This window comes from Sceloporus undulatus, chromosome 1 (assembly GCF_019175285.1).
Source record: "Sceloporus undulatus isolate JIND9_A2432 ecotype Alabama chromosome 1, SceUnd_v1.1, whole genome shotgun sequence".
Taxonomy (NCBI): domain Eukaryota; kingdom Metazoa; phylum Chordata; class Lepidosauria; order Squamata; family Phrynosomatidae; genus Sceloporus; species Sceloporus undulatus.
In genome coordinates, this window is record NC_056522.1 from 92,107,374 (window position 1) to 92,130,793 (window position 23,420).

Consider the following 23,420-nt stretch of genomic DNA (forward strand, 5'->3'; position numbering starts at 1 on the left):
TTTTTAATTTCTAAAGACTGTAACTGCAGAATTAGCATTATGCACTCCATTCCCTCCTGGCTTTCAAAACAAATTCCTCTAGAGCAGCAGTTCTCAACTTGTGGGTCGCAACCCCTTTGGGGGTCGAATGACCCTTTCACAGGGGTTACCTAAGACCATCAGAAAACTCATATTTCTGATGGTCTTAGAAACCAAGACACCACTCCTTTACGGTTGGGGGTCACCACAACATGAGGAACTGTATTAAAGGGTTGTGGCATTAGGAAGCTTGAGAATCACTGCTCTAGGGGCTCAGCCTTCACATAATGGATCACAATGCATGTGGCTCTGCCCTTACTCAGGAAGGGGGAAGGGTGGCCAAAGTGGAAAACAGGAGAAAGAGTCTGTTGGCCCTCAAGCTGCCTATCCCTTGAAAGCCTGGCTTGTAAGAGAGGGTCACCACCATAGAACTAGGCAGTGTAGACTTTTCCAAGATGGTAAATCTGATGAGAAAATAGCTTGCCAGCCAGCAAGCCTCTTAATGTGCAAACAGCTTTGCATTTGGGAACACTATCTGGACCATTAACCATATACAAACAAGAGAAGGTTCTTTAACAGTTGCATAAAGGTGACATTTCAGTTCTTTAGCTTGCTGATAAGCTGCACCTGTCAAACTGCCTGTCTTTCTTTTGCACAGCTGTGGAAGGCTGAGGATCCCTGGTCTCTTGTGTGTTTGGTCCTGGAAGCTCCTATTCAACCATGTGTTCTTGCTTGCTGTGTCATCCCCTCCTTTTCCTCCTCCCACCCCATCCCTCCCACCCCCTGTGGCAGGAACAGTGAGAAAGTGACCCACTGCTGTTGGCTTGCCTGTTCTTTCCACCCCTTATCTTTTTCTTCCCTTCTACTTCTTTGTTACCCCCAGGTAAGCAAGACTTTTCTTGCCACTCATACTTGGTAGCATGGCTCGGCGATATCAAAGTATTGCTGTTGTTTTAAATATTGGTGCCACTTGTTTCTTCCTAGAATGCTGATATGATTGTGTGACTGTGGGTGAAAGATTTTGGTTTGCCAATCATGCTGGAGCTCCCATTAAAAGAGGCAAATGTAAAGTTGATATTTAAAGAAAAGGAGAGATGGAACAAAGACTGCTCTCGTGTGAGATGAAAAGACTGTAATGATTGTTTATTTTTTGGTTTTTGCCAAGCCAAATGGCTAACCATGATGAAGATAAAAATACAAGGCAGGAAGCCTATTCATGATAGTTTCTTTCCATATGAGACTCAAATATTTTGAATTAATGATTAGCCTACACTTCGTTTTTGACAGTGTTAAAAATAAACTACACTATCTAAAGAGATGCAAATATCATACATATGTATACAAAATAATCAGGATAGCATATTGGCAAAGCTGTTTTTCTTTTCCGAGCATGAAGTGTAATAGAGGCCTACTGTATGTTTTTCACTGCAATTCTTACATTTTAATTAGTACTCGATGACTGATGGTGTCTTACTTGGGCAATAAGTCCAACAGAGCACAATTTCACTTGCTTCTAAGTAAATACGTATACAATTGTACTGAGAAATAGTCCTATTGTGAGAGTCACTGCTTGTTTGTTTTGCAGATACATATCAAGAATCAAGTCTGTATCTAAAGTAATTGTTATCATCTTTCTTTTGCTTCCTTCACTTGTTCTTTTCCCCTTTTCTGTTTTGTTTTTTCTGAGGGGTTTAAAATAACTGTGACTTCAGAGCAGGTGCTAGATTCCTGGGGTGGAAAGGGGAGGAGGAACTCAGAACTAAAAATAGCCATGTCCTGCAAACTCTTGAACTCTCCTGCTGAAAAAGAAGTCCTTGTGACAAGGAGAGTGACATTTTTCACAATTTATCCCACCAACAGAGAGGAAGAACCAAAACATATATATTTTTTTAAAACAGCAACCTCCTTTCGGAGCTGACAGGTTGTTTAAAACCTATAAGGAATCAGGCCACAAATTAGTAAAAGAAATTTAAATCAGACTTTGGAGGTAATGAGCTGCAGATGGCACAGTTGCCTGTGAGAGGAAGTTTGGTTTGTGTGTTTTCTAGTTTGTTAGTTTGTTTTTATAACCAGAACATAAGGAAGTTACATTTATAACCAGAACATAAAGAAGTAACATAATGGACAGAAGCATTTTTTATATTTTATTTTATTTTACTTTTAGTTATTTTTATATGTATTTTGAGGTCTTTTAAGTCTTGAGTGAAATTTTCTAGGATTTATGGCTGTGGGGTTTTACTGATCTTAAAGGTTTTTTGAAAAGTGATTGCATTGCAACAAACAATGCAATGTGTGACCCTTTAAAACTGGAATGACTTACTTTGAGGGATATTTAATGAACTGCATAATTCATTACTTTTCAAAAGTAACTGCTCAAGCTCTAGTTTATAGTACAAGCGCTTTACATTATGGCTAGAGAGGGAGAAGGTTACTGTCATAGAACAGTATTTAAAATGAGTATTTTAAATGCCTACTAAATTGTTAGTGGACCCTGGTTTTGTTTATATCTTTAACTTCCTGGAAAGAATGTCATATACAGGCCCATAGCACAGTTGTTCTAAAGAAGTGATCTGCACTGTTCCATATATGGTACAAGCTGTGATCACATTGATACGGTTGCATAAAATGAAGCTGAATGAAGCTATATGTATATATTAGTAAGTGATGACATGCACTCTATAATGGGCAGCCCTCAAAAGCTTCTTGGAATCTGCATCTGTTGTAGCACATGGTGGCCTGCCTTTTGCTCTCTAGTGATGTGAGGCTGACATGTCATTCCCTCTTTATGTCCTAATGCCAATTTCTTTTGTTTAGAAAGAGCATTTCCTTGTGGGTGTTCCCCACTCCTCAAAAATAAAGTAGTGGTGGGGAGTTGGAAAACATATTATATAGCTTCCTTTAAAATCAAACATTATTGTCAGTCTTTGCTGGAACTACAAATGCAAACCATCTCCACAGCCCTTTGTATGTTTTTCCTTTTGCATTAGAACTCAAAATCAGTTGCATATACCAGAAGCCAAAGCAGGCAAAACTGCCAAAGGGGTGTGCCCATAGTCATCTGGGAAGGAATTGGAAGTTTGATCACATTCATGTATGCCAGTCATCATGCTACATATCTGCTCCTGCTCCTATCTCAGCCAATCTACACCACTGAGAGACCCAACTGCTTGACCATTCAAAGTATGCATTAAGATGCCTCCATTTAACATGAGAAGAAGGATGCAAGCTTTCTCCCCAGTATTTCTTCAACTTATTTCTGGATATTTATATGTTTGAACTTTCCTGAAAACCATTTGGTCTGGAGTGGACTATAATGAATACAGATGTCATATCATGCAGATACATCTTACCAAAAAACAAAAAAACAAACAAAAACAAAAACCTACATCTAAAGCAAGTTTCTCTATCCGTACAGAGGATGACAGTCTTACTTTATCTTCAGGAAGGAGGGTAACACCTTTTCTAACATTGTGGCTGTCACACAAGGTTCCAGTTGAAGCATTTCCTGGCTAAAAGGCATCACATTCTGCACTCTGGTGCAGCTATGAAGATTTTCAGACCCTGAATCGTTCAGGGAGCAGCAATTTCCTATGAAATTTTAATGGCGTTTAACCAGCGCTTACCATGGGGTAAGCGCTGGTTAAATGCCACTAAAATTTCATAGGAAATTGCTGCTCCCCAAACAATTCAGGGACACTGGAGGGGAGCCAACAATTCCCTGACATTTAGGAAGCATGTCAGGCTTTCAGACACATGCACTTCCTAAACGTTTTAGCGGTAGTGCTGGTCTGAAAATCTTCTATGTTACACATTTAAGGTGAAGGTGACTGGGAAATATTATTGCTTGGGAATGGGTAGGATATCTGTATTTGGGTACCCTCTTTGGATGCTTCAAGGCTTCAAGGCACAGCTTTAATGGTGCAATTGTCTGACTCATTCATGACATTTTATATACTCTCCAATTCTCCCAATTTGACAGGGACAGTTCTGATTAATGCTCTTTCCCACTTTTTCAGTAGCATATTAAAGTGTGCCAATTTCTCTCACCTCCTCTCACTATTCCTTTTTGTCCTGGCTTGCTTCAGTTGCTGTAAACTGAGTCCAAACTGCAAGAGTAGTTAATTCAATTAACTTAGCAATGGGGAGAAAGAGAGGAGGGGATCTTGTCCTTCCCAGTAGGCTCAGGGAAAAGCAAACTTCTACAGCCTCTCTTAGCTTGTATGTTCATTCTCATTAATAACTTCTGCCATCTTGCCACATTCTGATGTTGCTTACCCACACATGTCCCAGTTGACATTTGTGAAAACGTTGAAGGATATGATTTTATTTGGTTAAGATGATACAGGCAGTAATATCTCTATTTGTAACCTTCCCAGATTTATCCATTCCTTCTTTTATTCTTATTGGGGAATAAATTGTTGAGGAAAAGATGAACAGCTTCACAGTGTCTTTATTTGGCAGATGTAAGAACCCTCCATCTCCCAAAAAAGCCTTCTGCTATAGACAGAGACTCTTTAGAGGTGAACAGGGGTGGTGGGTGTTTCTGTCAGCCAGCATTCTAAGAATTTCTGTTCTAAACTGTTTTCATCCTTCACTGAAGAGGCTGCAGTCATAAGATGACAAAGACAGCTTCATCAATCTGCAATTTGTTGATTGTACAGAACTGCACAATATGAATTGGCAACTAAGGCCCCCTGCTAAATCCAGCTGAGCTTGCCAGTAGTAATTTAGAGTCAAGAGGAAAGATGTAAGCAAGCAAAATTCTTTCTTTCTGAATCCTCTTTTCTAATGTTGTTTTCTGCATTGTCTGAAATGCTTTTGGTGTTGGGACAGCTGCTTCATATGTTCAGGAATATGAGGAATAAGCTAGACATTCAGGGCCATATATTGGGAGGGGAAATCAAAGGGCTTTAACCTTTAACCTCCACCTTACTCCCTGTCCAGACTAGTATCCATTCCCTAACATTGCTTTATTATCAAAAAACTGAAACCAATAGATTACTTTTTGGCAATTAAAATTTCAGGGTCAAGGGACCCAGCCTGGATTAGGAACACCATTGATGGCAAGGAGTGAAAGCCTTCCCCATGCTAGGATCTTGATTCTTGCATCTACTCTAGAGGAAGCAAGAAAGAATAACCTAACTGCTAGCTACATTTTTAAAGTAATTTAGTAATTAAGTTGCATCTGTGACATATGAAAGCAATTTGCTAGGGTGAATCACCCATGTAAGTGCCATATACTGCTAGTTTATATTGGGACAGGTTCTTAGATAACTTAAGTTTCCCTTACTTACTTGCTAGTTTTCAATTACATTAAAAAGCTTATTTTTAAAAATGCTGTGCGTAGGAACAAGGTAGATTCCCCTTCTCCCTTGAATCTTCTTCTCAGTGTCATATCTGTCCCTAATTTACAGCCTGATTGTAACACAGAGATTTGAATTTACCACCTGGAGAAGATTTAGGATTATATTACACTATTGTATTCTGAACTTTCTTTTCGCTATACATAGTTGGTGTATGCATGTGCCGTCAAGTCATCTATTGACTTAGGGTAACTCAGGGGCTGTTCACACCAGCAGTTTGGGCTGGCTTTTGGGCGGAGTCAGGGCATAACGTATCTTCAACACATGCCCTGGCTCCACCCCCAGTGTGGCGTGACACCACGCACTACACTGGGCTGCATACATATGATGAAGCCAAAGGAGCACCACCAAGCCACAGCAATGTGGCTATGGCACCCTTTCCAGAGTGCAAAAAGAAGCCGCTTTTTGCAGCTCCTTTTTGCACCCTGGAAAGGCCAGATCAGGGCCGCAGTATATGCTTGCCATGGCCCTGATCTGGCTAAAACAGGGGCGGCTACATGCCACCCTTCAGGGCTGTCTGCACAGTCCTTCAATGCATTTCATAGGGTTTACTTAGGCAAGGAATACACAGAGATGGTTTTGCCAAGGAGTGTTAACAATATTTCTGATGTTGCATGTCTAAAGAACATACAATTATAGTTTCTCTTGTTTGTGTTCACTGTCTGACAGATTTCCAGAGGGATACCCAAGTTCATCTATAGCAATAAAATCAGGTTGTGGTCCTAAGGCTAACAGGTTCATTATGGCACAAGCATAGAATCATAGAATCATAGAGTTGGAAGGGCCATCCAGTCCAACTCCCTGCTATGCAGGAAATCTAAATCAAAGCATCCCCAACAGATGGCCATCCGCCCTCTGTCTGAAGATCTCTAAGGAAGGAGACTCCACTACACTCCGAAGGAATTTGTTCCACTGTCAAACAGCCCTTACTGTCAGGAAGTTCCTCCTAATGTTGAGGTGGACTCTCTTTTCCTGGAGCTTGCATTTGTAGACTAGTCTATCAACAGATGTCATTTGCATAAGTGGACTGAAGCTGTTTTGCAGCCAGGAGGTTGTTCTGTTTTAGAGTCCCAAAACTTCATCCTAACTCACTGGGGCAGCCTTCCTCAACTATTTTACCCTGGAGGAAACTTTTAAATAATGTTCATGTTTCAGGGAATCCCTGCTTATAAATTATTATATCTACAGCCCACCACCCCAAGGTTTTTTTTCCTGAGTTTATCTGCCAAGAAACCCTAGGCTTCCAAGAACCTCTAGATGAGAAACCCTGCCCTAGGTTAACTCTTTGTGTTCTGGTTTTCAGTGACCTGCCCTGAGTCATTCAACAAAAGTCTTGGAGAACTGTGCTCTCTTATTGCTACAGTAAGATGCTATGTGCGAAAAGAAAAAGGCAAGGCAGACATCCTAAGATCTGGCATGATGTCGTAGTCTGAGTGTTGGCCTAGGACTCTGGAAGACCAGAGGTTGAATCCCTGCTTCGCCGTGGAAAGTCTATGGGTGACTTTGGCCAATTCACACTTTCTCTGCCTGAGAGGAAAGCAAAGGCAAGCCCCTTCTAAACAAATGTAGGTGGGATACAGACCACCCCAAAAGGGCAGTCTGTCGCCGCCTCCATTTCCGCCGGTGGGAAGCCTCAGCTGCCAAACAGCGAGGCTTCCCGGCAGCGGAAAAAGAACCCACAAAAAGCGGGTTCTTTTTGTGTTGAGGTTGCAATGCCCAAGTGCACAAATGGCGCACTCATGACGTCGCAAGCGCTAGGGGTGCTAGGGGTGAGGCCAGTATGGATGGTGCGTCCTCGGCCAACTCCTAGCACATGATGGGGCCGGCACAAAGGCCCATCTAAATTGGGCATTGCCAATAAAACTCCATGATAAGTTCACTTTAGGGTCTCCATATGCTGTAAATTTGAAGGCACACACCAACAATAGCCATCCTTGCATTCAAATAATCTATAAAAAGTTCAAAATGTTTTTCTTTACTTGTGCAGCACTTACCTGACTGGGTTGTTTCATTTCACATGTGGATATCTAAAAGACTTCTAGTACATGTTGAATTCCTGTTCCTTTTTTGTGGTGTCGGAACCTATCCGTGTCATTTCCATGTTATTTCTGCCTAAATATTCTGTTAAAACAGTAATGTCCAGGAACACATCTGCTTCATTAACAGCTATATTCTTGTAACTTGTTGAATCCTGAAGGACATGCTGGAGAAGAGGGCTCCTAGAAAAGTGATTAACTTTCCATTCCTGATTCCCAAGACTGCATATGAGAAAGTCAGCCACAGGTGACAGCATAGGTTACACAGTCTTCTAAAGACTGACACCTTCTGGATGTTCTGGCCTTCATCTTCCATCAGCACTGACCAGCATAGGAAATGATCAGCTATGAAGAGAATTAGTGAGAGCACCTAGAGAGCAGCAGGTTTGGGAATGCTAAGAAAGATGGATCAATAGTTAGATTTAGTATAAGGCCATAACTTTTGCTCATATATAATTGAACCCTGAAGTTGGAAAAGAAATGTAAAGATGCTTCAAATAACAATTTTTTTTAAATTTAAATTAAATGTGGAGGAAAAGTCGCTTTGTTGTTTTTTCTAGTTGCTCAAGTTCTTCTATGCTTGATTATTTTGAAGTACTTTGCCCCAATGAATAAGGAAACACTTAACAATGAGGGAAGGCTATATAAGTTGCCAATGATGACTCAAACACAGTCAAAAATATTCTTTGATGTCTGCCCAGTATATCTTATCGAGCTCTCATTTCATCCGTAAAGAGGCCACAGATAGAGATTGGAGATGAACAAGAAGACTGATATAGATAAGCAGGTTGGGGCACATTGGTAAGTAAGGGATGGGATGTGGCATTGTTTTTAATTGTGAATTTTATCCTTATGATATTTTATTGTTATACTTCTGTTGTAATCTGCTTTGATTCCCCAGGGAAAAGGCAGAATATAAAATTATTATTGTTGTTATTATTATTATTGGCCTTTTCACACTACACACTTATAGCATTATGGTTCCATTTTAACTGTCATGGCAACATTCTATGGAATCCTGGGGCTGGCACTTGAGGGAGGGGCATTTAGCATTCTCAGCCAGAGAGCTCCTCTAGTATCTCATCAAACTACAAACCTCAGGATTCATAGGAGGCAACCATAGTGGTTAAAGTGGAATCATAGCATGTAGTGTAAAAGGGCCCCATGTTAGCTAATAGTTGACTTAATGCCATTCTGGTATCTCTAATATATCAAGTACAGCTTTTTCTTTACATACAGCTGAGACATCTGTTATAATTCTTGGTCATGTCAAAACTAATCTTTGGTGTTCCTTCATTATCAACTGCAGTGGCATCCATATGAACAAGGAAAATTCCATGTTTTGTCCTCCCATCACAAGCATCTTCCAGGTTCTTAGCACACCACAGTTTACCACTGTGTATCAGTTTTATGACAAACTACACTGCCCTAATTTGTCTGAAAATCAAGATCACACTCCATGTTTTGCTATGACATCATGCCGGGTCTTAGGTTGTCTGCCTTGCCTTTTTCCTATCAAACATAGCATTTAGATCAAGGATACTTGCTCTAGAATCTGCTTTTAGACTACAACTCCAGTCAGCCAAAGCCAGCTTGCCCAATGTTGAAGGATGATGTGAGTTGCAATCCAACAACATCTGGAGGGCCACAAATTCCCCACTTTCAAAGTAGATTTTCAGTATGCTAGCTGAGAAAGAATCTGATTTTCCCAGTAACACAAAACTAGGTTGTCACTAATGGCACAGCACAATGCCTCAGTAATATTAGTATACATAACAGGAATGCTGACACCCCTTTCAATTTTCCACTCCTTGTTCAATTTTTTTTTAAAAAAATCACAAACCTCCTTAGATTGATCACTTGGTTCAGCATAAATGATCACTTGATAAATGGATCACTTGGTTCAGCATAAATAAATGAGAATCTTGTTCAAATAAATTTATCAGTGCTAAAAGGGAGGATTTGGTTTAAGTAGTTTCTTGCTTTTAAAAAGGAAGACTAAAGTCCAGTGCTATTAGGAAAACCTCTGATATAGAAGATGGCTGACCCATTTAGGAGATGAGCTCTCCTTTGTCACATGCCACAAATAGGTTTGCAAGAGAGAAACACATGATAACAAATACTACTGAGAAAAATGCCCAATGCAACCACCAACATAAACTAAACTTTACAAATGTGCAAACAGACTTATACAGCATTTTGAAGCATATTGCAAAAGTGTGTCAGAGAAAAGCATAGAGCAGTTTCATTTTAAAAGTATATCTTGCAGTGCTTCAGTGCATAGATAAAGGAAAGACATTAACAGTTATGAAAATGTTGACAGATATTTAGGCTGAATCTATTCACAGTCAATCAAGGGTTTGGGTTTTTCTGCTGTCTTGTGGATTGTCAGAAGACACAGGGCTCATAAGCTAATAATCACACTCCAGATTTCAGTTTTAACTAAAGGTTAAATCTCTTGAAATAAGAAAGTGGGCCAAGCCTCAAGGTCACAAGTACAGGAGAAAGAATCATTGTATTTCAACAATTTTACAAAGGTTGCTTCCTCATTCAAACACCCTACAGGCTAGGTTCTTGAAAGAAAGAAAAAAACCATCTTCCCCTTGTGTAATGATCTTCCACTCTATGTGTTTATTAGTGTTGAGAGAGGGATCTCATTATGTTTGTATTGTTTTGCAACAAAATGTTTAACTAAGGGAGCACTCGTGCTGATCATATAGCTTGCTTACATGCTCTTCCTTTCTCACTCAAGAAATCCAGACTAGTGCTTCTTAAATTATCTGATATCATTGTTACTGTTATCATTTATTTATATATAATACCATCACTAGAGATGGTGCTTCACCTGTAAAGAAAAATAAAATAGTTCCCTGCCCTCAGGCATGGTGGGATGGGGTGTTGTGTGTCTACACAAATCATTTCTGACTTATGAAGACAAGGTTTTCTTGGCATGATTTGTTCAGAAGAAGTTTGCCATTGCCTTCCTCTAAGGCTGAGAGAGTGTGACTTGCCTAAGATCACCCAGTGGGTTTCCATGGCCGAGCAGGGATTTGAACCCTGGCCTCTAGAGTCATAGTCCAACTCTCAAAATCACTAAGCCATGCTTGCTCAAGCTTACAATTAAGAAATGACACAAAAGAAAAAGGGGATGGGAGTATGGGAGGGGATTAAGATTAGAAGTTACTGCCTCTTCTTCTTTCCATTTGCATCCAGGGCAGTGACAGTGGAGTGTCAGGCTTTCCTATCTAATAATAAGTAGAAGAGGCTCCTCTTTTGAGGAAATAGTAAAGCAGAGCATTCAAGGGTATTAGCCTTATGCATGACTTAAATCTGCAATCTGCATGGGTAATGTGTGTTGCTGCCAGACTTGTGTACTATAGTCTTCAGTCTCATCCTGATGGCAAGAACAATGACATTTGACCTTCTGGAAGTGGCTAAATGGAAGATCATTATTCAAGCAGTTGGGATTACAATTATCAAATCTTTAAAAGCTATTTTTAATCTGTTGAATGTTTATATCAGGGTGGGGCTGCAGAGTTGGTAACTTTATGCCTAGAAAATAGTTCTGTTGATCACAACAGAGTCTCAAATTTCAGAATATCAATCCTTGAAGTTAACCCATTATTCATTGGAGAGTCAGCTTTGTGCTGATGCAAAGCTACCTTCCATCATTCCATAAACACCTGTGTCCCGGCTGGCATTACCAAGACTCAGATCTCAGAGACAACATGCTGCTCATCTCTTAACTGCCTCCCCACCTGAGAAGTAGGACAGTAACCACTTACAGCCATTTGGGAAGGAGATCTACATCTTCCACCATCCCAAAGTAATCCTTCCTTGACAGCATCACAGTACAAGAAGGCATGTGTGCTGTATCAGCATGGGGCCTCTCAGCAGTGAGGACCCAGGAGCATTTGTTCCAATTACACCCTAGAAAATTCAACTTGAAGTTGACCAGCTCTGATGTAAAATGAAGGTGAAGAGATTTCATTTAAGTGAAAACCAGTATTAAAAAACTATGCTAAATTAATAAAATGTATGTGCTAATATTAGCAACAGCAGCTTTTGCTGCCTGTTTTCATTAACTCTGTTCTTGATCATATATGTTTCTGTTCAAAATGTAACTTTGTTTCCTGCCAGGTAATATCCCAAGGATGGAGGATAACCAAATTATCAAGGCCATCAGTGAGAATGCCGATCATCAACCTGAAGACCAGCCACCACCTCCCATAAATAGTCCTGAAATGCTTCCTTCTCAGAATGGATTAGAGAAACAAAGTGAAAAATCACCTCCCAGGCCTCTGTCCCCTGAGAATGCAGCTCATTCCCAGCCTGAAATAAAGCTCTGTGATATATCTGAAGAGCTGAGCCGACAGCTGGAGGACATTATTAAAACCTACGGGTCAGCTGCCAGTCTGGTGGAGGACAGAAGCCCTAAAGTAACAGACAAACCTGAGAAGGGAGAATCATTTAATAATGAAGATGGTGAATATGAAGATGCCCATGAGGAGGCTGAGAGAGAACACATCGCTTCTGGGGATGCCTCTGGATCAAAGGAGTCCAGCACTATTCATAAAGAACAAAAACTGGAAAAGAAAATCCTGAGGGGACTAGGCAAGTAGCTACGTGTGTAAATGGAATGCAGGACGTAATGTGACTCATTGGCTATATCAGGAAAGGCGCCACAGCAGCCTCTATAGTTTTACTACTTAATACTGTACTGGAAACTGATAGCACACGTTTTCATCTCCTCGTAAGGGAAAAAAGGTTGAGTTTCCTTCAGTCCTCCTTCTAATTAGTTATTATTTAAAACAAGTGAGAATAATAATAAGTATCAGGTGGTACTAATGGTAGCTGATAAAAGAAGGGCAATTCTATATATCACACCCCAATTGTATTATTGGGCGTAAAACACACAGTGCAGTATTTGAGGCTACAAACAGTGAATCTGGATGCAAAGGGGTCTTGTAGCACCTTTGAGACTAACTGAAGGAAAGAAGTTATTAGCACAAGCTTTCGTAGACTTCAGCCTACTTCCTCAGATCCATATAGAGTGTGTCTTCCTGCAGTAGTGCAGATAATATTAATAACCACTTTTGCATTTTCATAAAAGAAGTGAGAATAGAACCACTGCAGCAATATACAATAGGAGATCATCCTAAATCTTAATTCATTAGTACCTGGAATAGATTTGAACAGAAATATGCCATACAGCATGCTTGCAAAATGTAGAAGCAAAAACAATTAAAATGAAACTTTTACATCACCAATATTTGTACACTCCCATACAGATCTTAATCTGGTTTGAAATATACGCTGTGAAAATCAGCTTTATATGAATTTTGTATTGCTCCCTTTAGGGAAAGAAGCTACCCTGCTGATGCAACATTTGAACAAGCTGAATACTCCTGAAGAGAAGCTGGACATTTTATTTAAGAAGTATGCAGAGCTGGTTAGTATTGCAGTTGTAAGGTGTGGGATAAAAAACTGCTTACAAATATGCTCTGTATATTTATTTATTTATTTAGGTATTTATATGATCCATAGTGCATCGTAGAGTATTATACTTTGGCTTTAAAATGCTAAAGTATAGTATAGACTTCTCCTGCCTTTTTGAAAGAGATAGCTATGTTTGTTCCAACATAAAAAGAAAGCTCTTCTTCAGAAGAACGTGCTGCAGTATTAAATACCTATAGCTTTAACATCACTCCATTAGTACATCTGAAGAAGTGGATTGATATCCACAAAAGTCTCAAACATGCTGCTAGATACTTTTTCCCCTCTACCTCCACCTCCCCCAACCCTTTTCTCTTTTTTCCTGCCTGTTTTTCCTAGCTTTCTCACTAGCTCTTCTGCACTATTAAGCATGCAGACATCAGAATAGTATACACACTACACAACTACCATAGCTCAATCTTATGGAATCCTGGGATTTGCAGTTTGTTGAGTTTCTTAGAGCTTTCTGCTAGCAAGCTCCTTTGCTATAGTTCAGGACAGTTGACTAAAGTGCTCCCACAAAGAATTCTGTATGCCTTGGAGCCATGGTGGTGCAGTGGTTAACTGACTGTACTGCAGCCACAAGTTTGTAAATTCAATCCCAGGCAGGGCTCTAAGGTCCACTCCTTCCATCTTTTCATAGGTCAGGTAAAATGAGTACCCAGCTTGTTGGGGGCAATTGGCTTACACATTGTAAACCACTTAGAGAGTGCTAGTTCACTGATAAGTGGTATAGTAAAGTATTTGCTATTGCTACCTTGTCAGACTTCAAATCCCAGGATTCCAAAGAATGAAATCAGCAGTATCAAACTGTTGTAATCATATATGTGTGATTTTATTTCCATGAAAACTCACCTTCAGATCAGCATGTGATAGCTTGAGGAATCGTACTGGTGTTTAGACCACAGTGCTGAGTAACACTGACATAAATACTGTTCAGGAATCCTAGTTAAGAAGGCAGTTGAAGGTGAGAGGTTTGGACAAAGGAATTGGAGGGTACATAATGGGTAGGTGACTCTCCGATGCCTTCATTCTTTGCTCAATGTGGATTAAAAGATTGAACAGTAATCTCCTAGTTGCTGCCTCATAACTATGAGTGAATCTGTGCTACATCTCTACAACAGCAGTACAATTTCCTGGCAGCAAAGTTTTAAGCATCTCACCAAACTACAAATCTCAGGATTCCATAGGATGGAGGCACAGATGTTAAGTAGTATCAAACTACTATAACTGTGTGATATGGATGCAGTCCAATATTTGCATCTCTGTGCCACATCCCAGTACTAGTTCTAAGTCAGGATATGAGGTGGGGACAAATGGATGACCTATTCTGAAGAGACTGGTTAGGGCATCAAGTTGCAGCAAGCACACTTGGATGAGACTTCCTATTTCCTTTGGCCAACATATATTTAATTCGGAGAAATTTCCTTTGGTGCTATCAGCTTTAAGAGATACTCCAGTAAAAACCTACCTTTACAAGGGGTTTTCTTTACTCAGAGTGACTGTAGTATGCTGTGGTCAGGATAGAAATGAGAATGATATCTCCTTAATGGCACAGTGCCTGAACTTAGAAAGTGAATATCCAGGAAACTAGTAAAGTTCCTGGCAAGGACATTACATGAGCAGAATTGCCAATATTAAAAGCCATGCTATGTCTTGTGCAGCCATTAGTAGGTGAAAATGTTTATTGCTACTGCTAGTTTCTACCTCAGAAGGTGTTGTTATAAATACAAGAACAAGCAACCAGGCCAGTTACATCCCCCTACTCCATTCTGGGCATTTATCAACCCCTGTCACAGGCACTATCTAAGGGACATCTTTTTGATAAGTAAATATCACTATTATCTAACAATGACAGTTATTGTCCAGTCTTGTCCATGTCTGCTTAAAAGCCACTAGGATCAATGAGGTTTATGAGTTAAGTGGATATAAGATTCCATTCTCAATCCTGAATCGTATTGCTAGTCCTGACTAGATCAGACTCAATGAATCAATGGGACTGACATATGTATTGGTTCACCATTCAAGAATTGATTTAATGGCTCTACTTTAGTTGGAACTATCAAAAGGAAAGGCTGCATTAAGGTATTTGGGAGTCCTGGAGCAGTTCTAAAAGTGGTCTGTCCCTTGCATGCATATCTGAGCTGTTCTGGAAATGAGAGCATAGAAACTCAATGAATAAATAATATGGAAATCACCACAGACAGCAGCAGATAGATCTTCATGTTTGAACTTGTTTTCAGCCCTTCGAATTCTAAGTGTGACTAAAAGCCTGATCACAGCTAGTTTATTCAGTTTCTCAAGCACAAAAAATATTGTTGAAAGTGGAAATATTGGGAAATTCTGGAAGCAACAGGCTGGGCATGACAGGGGCCCTAGTGAAGGACCTGAAGCAGTTAAACTGGCTGAATCTGTCCAATCCTGCCAATAGGATTTTTGGCCTCAGTGGCCATTTTACAAATGACTTTTCAAGACTGCTTGCTAGCATACCTTCCGACATTTCACAAATGGAAACTAGGATGTGTGTGGCCGTGCAACATCAGATGTGTGGTCAAGATAGCGAATTTATGAATGGCAAAGAAACACAGACTAGGAGAGGCTGCAGCAGTTTGCTTTTGTCTAAATCCCCTGGAAGGTAAAGATTCTGCCCCCACGCCCTCCCTGTCCTTTCCTTGTGCTGAGTTGAATACAGACTATTTTAGCACTTTCAACTCAGTCTGCAGCAATTGAAGTAAGCTGAGAGCAAAGAGGGAAAGTGGGAAGAGGATAAAAAACTGACATTTTCAAACCAGTTGAAAAGTAGGAGGATACAGGATTAATCAGGATTGGACAGTTAGAGGCTATATGCTAGGGCAACACCATCTAATTGGATGGATGGAAAGCTCATGGTCAATTTGCAGGGTTGCTTTTGAAAGGCCCTAGTTAACCCTGATTGGCCAAACATCTGAAACCATGTGAATCTTTTCAAAAAGATTGGAAATGCAATATATCATTTATTCGTTATACATCCTGTTTCTCTGCCAAATATAGCAATCAAGTTGGCTAACTGTGGTCAAAATTCATATAAAAACAGTAAATTAAAACATAAAAACAGAATAAAAACAAGTGAAATATAGAGAAATAATACTTAATCAGTTAAAACCCCTTTAAGTAGTAGTCCGCATTAAACGTATATGACCCATATGAAAAAAAGGTCAGAAATTTCTACATGAAACATTTTTACCAACTATGTCAGCAACTGTACAAGTTTAAAATCAAAGTGAAACCATTTTAGCTATTTCAAGCCAGTCCTGAAAGAGTGATAGAAGTTTTGTAAGTGACAAAAATATATTGTAGAGAAAATATTCTTGCTGCTTTGCCTCTTTATATTTTTCTCTATGTCTTTCAGTTGGAGGAACACCGTACTGAGCAGAAAAAGTTAAAATGTCTGCAGAAAAGGCAGGCACAGTTGATAAAAGAGAAGGACCAGTTGCAGAGCGAACATAGCCGAGCCATCCTTGCCCGAAGCAAATTGGAAAGTCTCTGCAGGGAGCTACAAAGACACAACAAAACCCTGAAGGTGAGACTGATATTTTAAAAAAAAGTATGTTCACAGTCCTAACCTCTTGAATAAATTGCCCTGGTTCTTTATCCAGGAAGTCTGGCAACCATGGTCCTGCAAAGGAAGCAGCTAAGCATCTTTAACAAAGTCTTCTAAGCATTCTCTACAGATGACAGTTCAGTGGTCTTTGGAATAAGCCATTACACTATTTCAAGCCAGTTTAACTCTGTTGCGTTTTGCTGATGGCCAAGTACTCCTTTCTTAAGTACATTAACATAGAAATTTTCATGTTGGGTATAATGTGAAAGCTGCACAGTGAAAAAAGCAGACAAGAATAAAATGCACTTGACCCTCCACTTTCGTGGTGGTAAGGGTGCAAGACCCCCATGAATGTGGAAAAACCATGAATAACTCTCCCCCCACGGAAACCAGTTAAAGGGAGGGATGGGTGGAGGAAGAGAAGCAGGCGTGCACACTAATCTTTTCCTCCGTCTTCCAGTCCCTTAACTGGCTCCCTGTGCCTTTCTGGGCAGATGGGTGCCTGCCTCCTCCAGGCTCCCACCCTCCTTGGAGGCTTGGAGGGGGTGGATCCATCTACCTGGAGAAGGGGAGGAAATGGGTTCATCCTCTCCAAGCCTCTTTCCTGGGTGGATAGGTACCTGCCTTCCCCAGGCACTGTTCCACCCAGGAAAGGGAACAGGATGGATCTTTCCTCTCCCTTTTCCTGGGCAGATTGGTGCCTGGGGAAGGGGTGGGGTTGGCACGTGCACCCTTCTCAGCTGCTCCCTCCTGGAAAGGAGGAGTGCACACACACCCAGCCTTGACCTCGTAAATAACCAAAACCACAAGTGTCAAAACCATGGTGGGCCAAGTGTCAACTCATTTGAGATATAGTGCTGGAGAAGATATGCTGAGGATACCACGGACAGCCCAAAAAACAAACAAATGGGTCCTTGAAGGGGGTCAAGCCTGAATTCCCCCCGAAAGCCAAAATGATCAAATTGAGGCTGTTGTATTTTGGCTACATCATGAGAAGGCATGACACATTAGAAAAGACAATAATTCTAGGATTGGTGAAGGAAGCAGAGGAAAACCACACACTAGATGGATAGACTTTATAATTGAGGTCACAAATATGAATTTGCAGAACCTGAGCAGAGCAGTGGAAGAAATGGGGGCTCAGAGATGTCTGAAACATAGGGTTACCATGAATTGGGGTCTATTCAAAGGCAGTTAACAACAAATAATTAGAGAAGGGAATAGAAAATGTTCTTGCTATATATCTTATGGCTTTTCTAATTGAGGCAGGGAAAATATGGTTCACATTCCAATTTATGAAGGGTCTTATGAGGCATTTTCTAGCAAAGCTAAGGGGCTCAGAGCAAGGACAAAGCAAATTGAGCAGGCTCAGACAAAAATGTTCTCAATTTGAATATTACCTCACTAATCAGCCATACATGGACAGTTCAGTTCAAAGTGTACCTACCCAGAAGTGAAATCCATGCAAACCCTGCCTGCAAACAAGTGTTCAAATCCATACAATCTTCCTGGGCTGCATACCCAGGCTCAGTTCTCCAGAACCCAGTTGCTGGGCCTTAAACAGATTGAATAAATGTGACAGCAAAAGAATCTGTGAGCCACTGTGGGTCAACAATTTAGACACATCAGATAAGGGGGAAAGAAAAATGCCAGTGTTTAGACACAGGTCACAGTATGCCCTCTTTTCCTCAATATTTCCCCTCCACATTTCCAGTGGTATTCTAAAACTACTTGAACCCAAAACACAGGGATTATGGTCTGTGGTATATCAAGTGATCGTGTGTGGAAATGGGTGCCATCTTGGAGTGCTTTCATTTGCACCTGAGCAGAATGTGGAAAAGTTACTTCTTTGGATGACAGCTCCCAAAATCCCATAGCCAGCGCAGCCAGCCATATCTGATACAGCAAGTTATTTGAGCAGGTTTAGTTAGAGTGGGCAGTTGCACCAGTGTTTTGCAGAGTATTTTTAAGCACCCACTGATTGGCTCTGAAACTGGAAGTCATGTGACTTCACTCCCAGTTTCATTTTCACCTGTACTTGGAGGGTTGGGAGGTAGGACGACCAAAACCTTTACCTTTTGAAGTAGTTTGAGCTTCTTTTTCAATTTTAGACCGAAAAATGCCCCTGCAAAAAAAAAAAAAAAAGCAATTTTCAGGAGGTATGGGACTTGCAGGAGTTGTACAGGGTGAATCAAGGTGGCAGAAAAGGTGGTTGCAGCCACATTTTCTTGCTCACAGTTTAGGTCTTTGAGGGGTGCTAATGGGAACTTCTAATCTATGGTTTCAAATTTCAATCCATGTATTGTGCTTTGGAGTTTCAAGGCCTGATGGCACATGGACAATATGAGTCTCTGGTTTGATTGTTTTTCCCCACACCTGGCTGAATCCCGTGGGAGCTATCCCAGCTATGGCGTTGGTAGCAGCTGAATGTTATAGCAGGACTGTGGAATGAACAAATAGAAGAGCTGTTCCCCTGATGCTGCTAGAAAGCCATAGCCTGGGGCCTTGAGAGGTATTGTGAAATGAGGAAAAGAGGGTTTTGCAATAATTAAACTCAGACTGACAGACAAAGGATCTCATGGCTATCTTAGAAGGATGGGCTCAACTTGAAGTTGAGAAGGATGAGCTGCTCCCCTTCTCTCTGTCTGGGACAAATTTAGCCTTTACTCTCCCAGTCAAGTTATGATATGATACCCGAGAGAGAGAGCTTATAAAGGTGTGAAAAGATTCATGAGATTTTTTTAAAAAATTATCTTGTATTTTTTTCTTTCCATTAGGCTTAAACCATAGAGAACAATCAACAGAACTTTTCAGTGCCTGGAGCTCTGAGAGCAAGTACTGTAGTTGTGCAAGTGTTACTGAGAGAAGGTGGGGGTGGGGTGAGAGAGAGCTTGGATTAGGCTATAGACCACGGGAATGCTAGTAAAATGTCACATAGACATTCAGCATAGTATGTACTTAACTTGTCTTTACCAGGGTTCAGAAAAGTTGCCGCTGCTGCTGCTACTTGTTTTTACTACAAATACAAGAATCCCCCCACCCCAACCCCCAGCTAGCAGGGCCATGGATGCTAGGAGTTACCAAATTATAGAAAACATTGGTTTTTTCCTGGCCTCTGGACTTTGTCTGTTTAAAGTCATAAGATATCATTGCAAACTAACAGAAATGAGGGGTAACTGCACAAGCAGGGCATGAGGAATATAGTTGCTTTCCTGCCTTTCTTATTCAGAGGCATGCTGCCAGTACCAGTGGTGGTTAGTGCCTCCAGGGGCAGTCAGGCAATGAATGGATTTTAATCTGATAAAGACATCTTGGATAGCTCCTTTGCAGTTTGGACTGAAATCCAGAGCAAAAATCCAGAGTAGACTTCAGTGACCTCCTACTGACATTGAAGCCACTGGCAGCCTGATCCTGGAGGTACTGCATAGCCTTCAGAACAAGTAGCCGAAATTGATAGCCTTATTTTCTCTAGATGTTTCATTAGTTCTTTCATGTTTATATGTGTTTAAATATATTTAGCATACCTTTTAACCTTAATCCTCCTCAAGGGGGTTTGTAACCTTTGACACAGTCACCATACAATAATTCAAGTGCTAAAAAACAGCCACCCAAACAATACCATAACAACAGTGTGTATGCTTTTACTGAACAGTAAGCCCTACTGTGTTCAGTCAGATTTTCTCCCTAGTAAGGGTGTGCAGGATTTTTACGTCTAACAACTGAAACAGATGATGAGCAGCACTAGGAAATTAAAATATAAGAAAACCTTGCCTGCCTTTATAAGCTGAGTTTTTCCCAGCTACACTTGGTGTGTCTCTGTTTGGTTTGATTTAATTGCTGTTACACATCCCAAGCGCTTGAGTGAGAGCAAGAGACACAAGGGGTTTTGCAGCTCAGATCCGGAGTCACTGCGGGTCCAGCCATGCGTATTCATGTTATAATGTGATGTATTATCAGACATGATTGCTTTCTATGGAGGGTCATTCCGAGGTGGATCCACAGCCAATTTGCAGTGACTCCTCATTTCTGTGAATTCGGTAACAAGCGAATTCACAAAAATGGTTTCCAAGCTCACTTCGATTTCACTTCGAATTGGTCTGGTGTGGAAGATCACCCTGATCTCACCCCCAGTAACCCCCTGCGACCTGTCCCATCATCCCCTGCTTCCTCCTTCACCCCGATGAAGGATGACAGCTAAGGAGGGGGCAGGGAAGGATGACAGCGTCCAGAGCCCCACTGAGCATGCGCAAGGGTGCCAATTCGAATCATTGAATCTCTCTGGTGTGGTAATACAATGTTCACTCACTCCGCTTTGCCCAAGTAGAGACCACAATTTCAGTTCTCAGGTATGATAATGCATCATGTGAATTCCCTTGGATCTGAAATGACTCTGCTACCCCCTCGCTTCGAATTGGAGCTCTTGTTTCATGTGTGATAAGGCCCACAGATGAATACATAAACAGCTCTTCCTATCTATGTCCTGAGAGCTAGCCTGCCAAGCCCAGGAGCCATGACCATTAAAAAAAATCAGCAGCAACCTCCTTCTCCATGCTTCTATTTCAGACAGTATGGAATCTAAAATTCACCAAGTGTGACACCAGCGTTCTCTGATAAGGCTGCATCTAACCCTGGTCCAGTGAATGCTAATTGCATTGTATCTAGGGAAAGGAAACCATTATAATTGATTAAATGTTTCATTACAGGAGGAGACCCTCCAGCGGGCAAGAGAAGAAGAGGAAAAAAGGAAGGAGATCACGATTCATTTCCAGGGCACACTGAATGATATCCAAGCCCAGATTGAGCAACAAAGTGAGAGGAACATGAAGTTGTGCCAGGAAAACACTGACCTGGCAGAAAAATTGAAAAGCATCATCGATCAGTATGAAATCAGAGAGGAGGTGAGAGAACCATGTGATTGCCCTGCAACTCAACTTCATCCCAAAGAGAAAGGGAAGTGAGGAGAATGCCCAAGACTAACGAAATTGTCTCAAGAGAACCAGCATGGTGTAGTGGTTTCAGTGCTTAGATTAAAACTCTAGGAGATCCAAGTTTGAATCCCTGTTCAGCCATAGAAGCCCACTGTGTAACCTTAGGCAAATCACCCCCCTCAGCCTTAGAGCAAAACAATGGTAAACGTCATCTGGAGCCAATGTGACATAAGGGTTTGAGTGTTGGACTATGGCTCTGGAGACCAGGGTTCAAATCCCAGCATGACCATGAAACGTACTGGGTGATCTTGGGCACGTCACTTGCTCTGGTGATTCTCCTCTGAACAAATCTTGCCAAGAAAACCCCTTGATATACTGTAGTCACCATATGTTTGAGTCGATCTGAAGGCACATAACAACAAAATGTTGCTCAGATCAGTCACTGCGATCTTTAGTTTTTTCATTGCATTTATAGGCAACCCTTTAAAGTAGAAAGCAGCAAAGATACATGTTGTACTTTCTGAACAACCCTTTTCCATTCATTACAAATAAATGTCAAAAGCAGGGATAAAGGAACAAACAGGTGTAAACCAAAAATCCTCTTAACCTTATGTGCTTGTTTTTAGACCACAAATGTGTAGGGCATTAATCTAAGTATTGTTTATTGGGGATATAATCAGTATATGTATCCAATTAAATACCAATTTCAAACAACTTAGCATATTAACATCAGAGTCCTATACATATTTTCTTAAAAATAAGTCCCATGGTGTTTCAGGCTTACTCCCATGCAGTGTTGCATAAGCATTGCAGCCTTAATCAAATATTGCAGCCATTTTTTCCCATTTACTTCACTGTATCTGAACTGAGAATCACTGTGTCTAAAAATAACATAACCCTTCTTTTACACCCCCTTTCAGCACCTTGATAAGATATTCAAGCACAGGGAACTTCAGCAAAAACTGGTGGATGCCAAGCTGGAACAATCACAAGAGGTGATGAAAGAAGCAGAGGAGCGGCATCAGCGAGAGAAGGAATATGTACTTATCATTTTACTTTTTTTATATGTAAGCCAAGATCACCTCTAAAATATTACCTCCATATTTTAATTAGGCTGCCTAAACTGAGACTCATGAATTCTTAGTGGTTTCCCATCCCAACAGTGGTTACGTGATGGCCATCCTATTTTCACTATAATAATATGGAAGCATATGACATTCCCACACAAAACTATGTTTCTTTTTCTCAATGATACCCCATTTTTGACTCCAGGAAAATCAAGGGATACATGTGGCTTTTTTCTGACAAAAGCTTTGAGAGAGAGCAACTGGTGTGTAATCGCCCAGTGAGTTCTCAAATTATGAGACATAACGTGAACCCAGATCTGTTGGAGAATGTGAGAAATAGAAGTCTATCTCACAGCCAGGTAAATTAGCATTTGCAAGAAGGTGAGCATCAGCCAGTCCCACCCCAGCACTCACACATAGGCAGAGAAATAAATCAGGCTTAGTCTTCTTTGTAAAAAAAAAAAAAAAAAAGGGGGGGGGGGGAGCCAAAAGTGATATATGCTTACTTACCAAAACAAAAGGCTTCATAACATCTAATGGAGGCAGGTTCTTTATGTGTTCTTCAGACATGGAAAAGGGAGAGGAAACGTCAGACAACAAAATACACCACAACACAACAGTAGAAGAGACCAACAAACAAGAAATATCATGAATACTTGCTAGGTCTCAATTCTTAGAAAGACATGCAATCTAGTGATTACTGGGTGCTGTCTCTAACAGGATCTCTCTAGTTTGGCCTAATCATTCTTACTCACTATAAGCACAATTTGGAAAAGTTCTGGACTCCAATTCCCAGAATACCCTAGCCAGCATGCTAGCTGAAGTGTTCTGTGAGTCGTGTTTCAAAGAGAAGTAATTTTTGTCAAAGCACTGACTCTACTGAACTGGCTTATGTTATATCTCTGCATGCTGGGACACTCAGAAATTACAGC

The 23,420-nt window shown here is 40.8% G+C and overlaps 1 protein-coding gene across 2 annotated transcripts in view; it reads left to right on the forward strand.

Annotated features, from left to right (window-relative positions):
* Window positions 1-770: 770 nt before the first annotated feature.
* Window positions 771-23,420, forward strand: part of TXLNB (taxilin beta) — a 35,186-nt gene continuing 12,536 nt past the window's right edge. The window contains exons 1-7 of one of the 2 annotated variants that reach the window (XM_042445836.1): window positions 798-901; window positions 8,153-8,218; window positions 11,558-12,031; window positions 12,778-12,869; window positions 16,302-16,472; window positions 21,197-21,391; window positions 22,342-22,461. In XM_042445836.1, coding sequence (XP_042301770.1) covers window positions 11,572-12,031; window positions 12,778-12,869; window positions 16,302-16,472; window positions 21,197-21,391; window positions 22,342-22,461 — 1,038 coding nt within the window. In that variant the 5' untranslated portion in view covers window positions 798-901; window positions 8,153-8,218; window positions 11,558-11,571. Of the gene's footprint in view, window positions 902-8,152; window positions 8,219-11,557; window positions 12,032-12,777; window positions 12,870-16,301; window positions 16,473-21,196; window positions 21,392-22,341; window positions 22,462-23,420 lie in introns of both variants that reach the window. The other variant, XM_042445835.1, reaches the window with a different exon arrangement.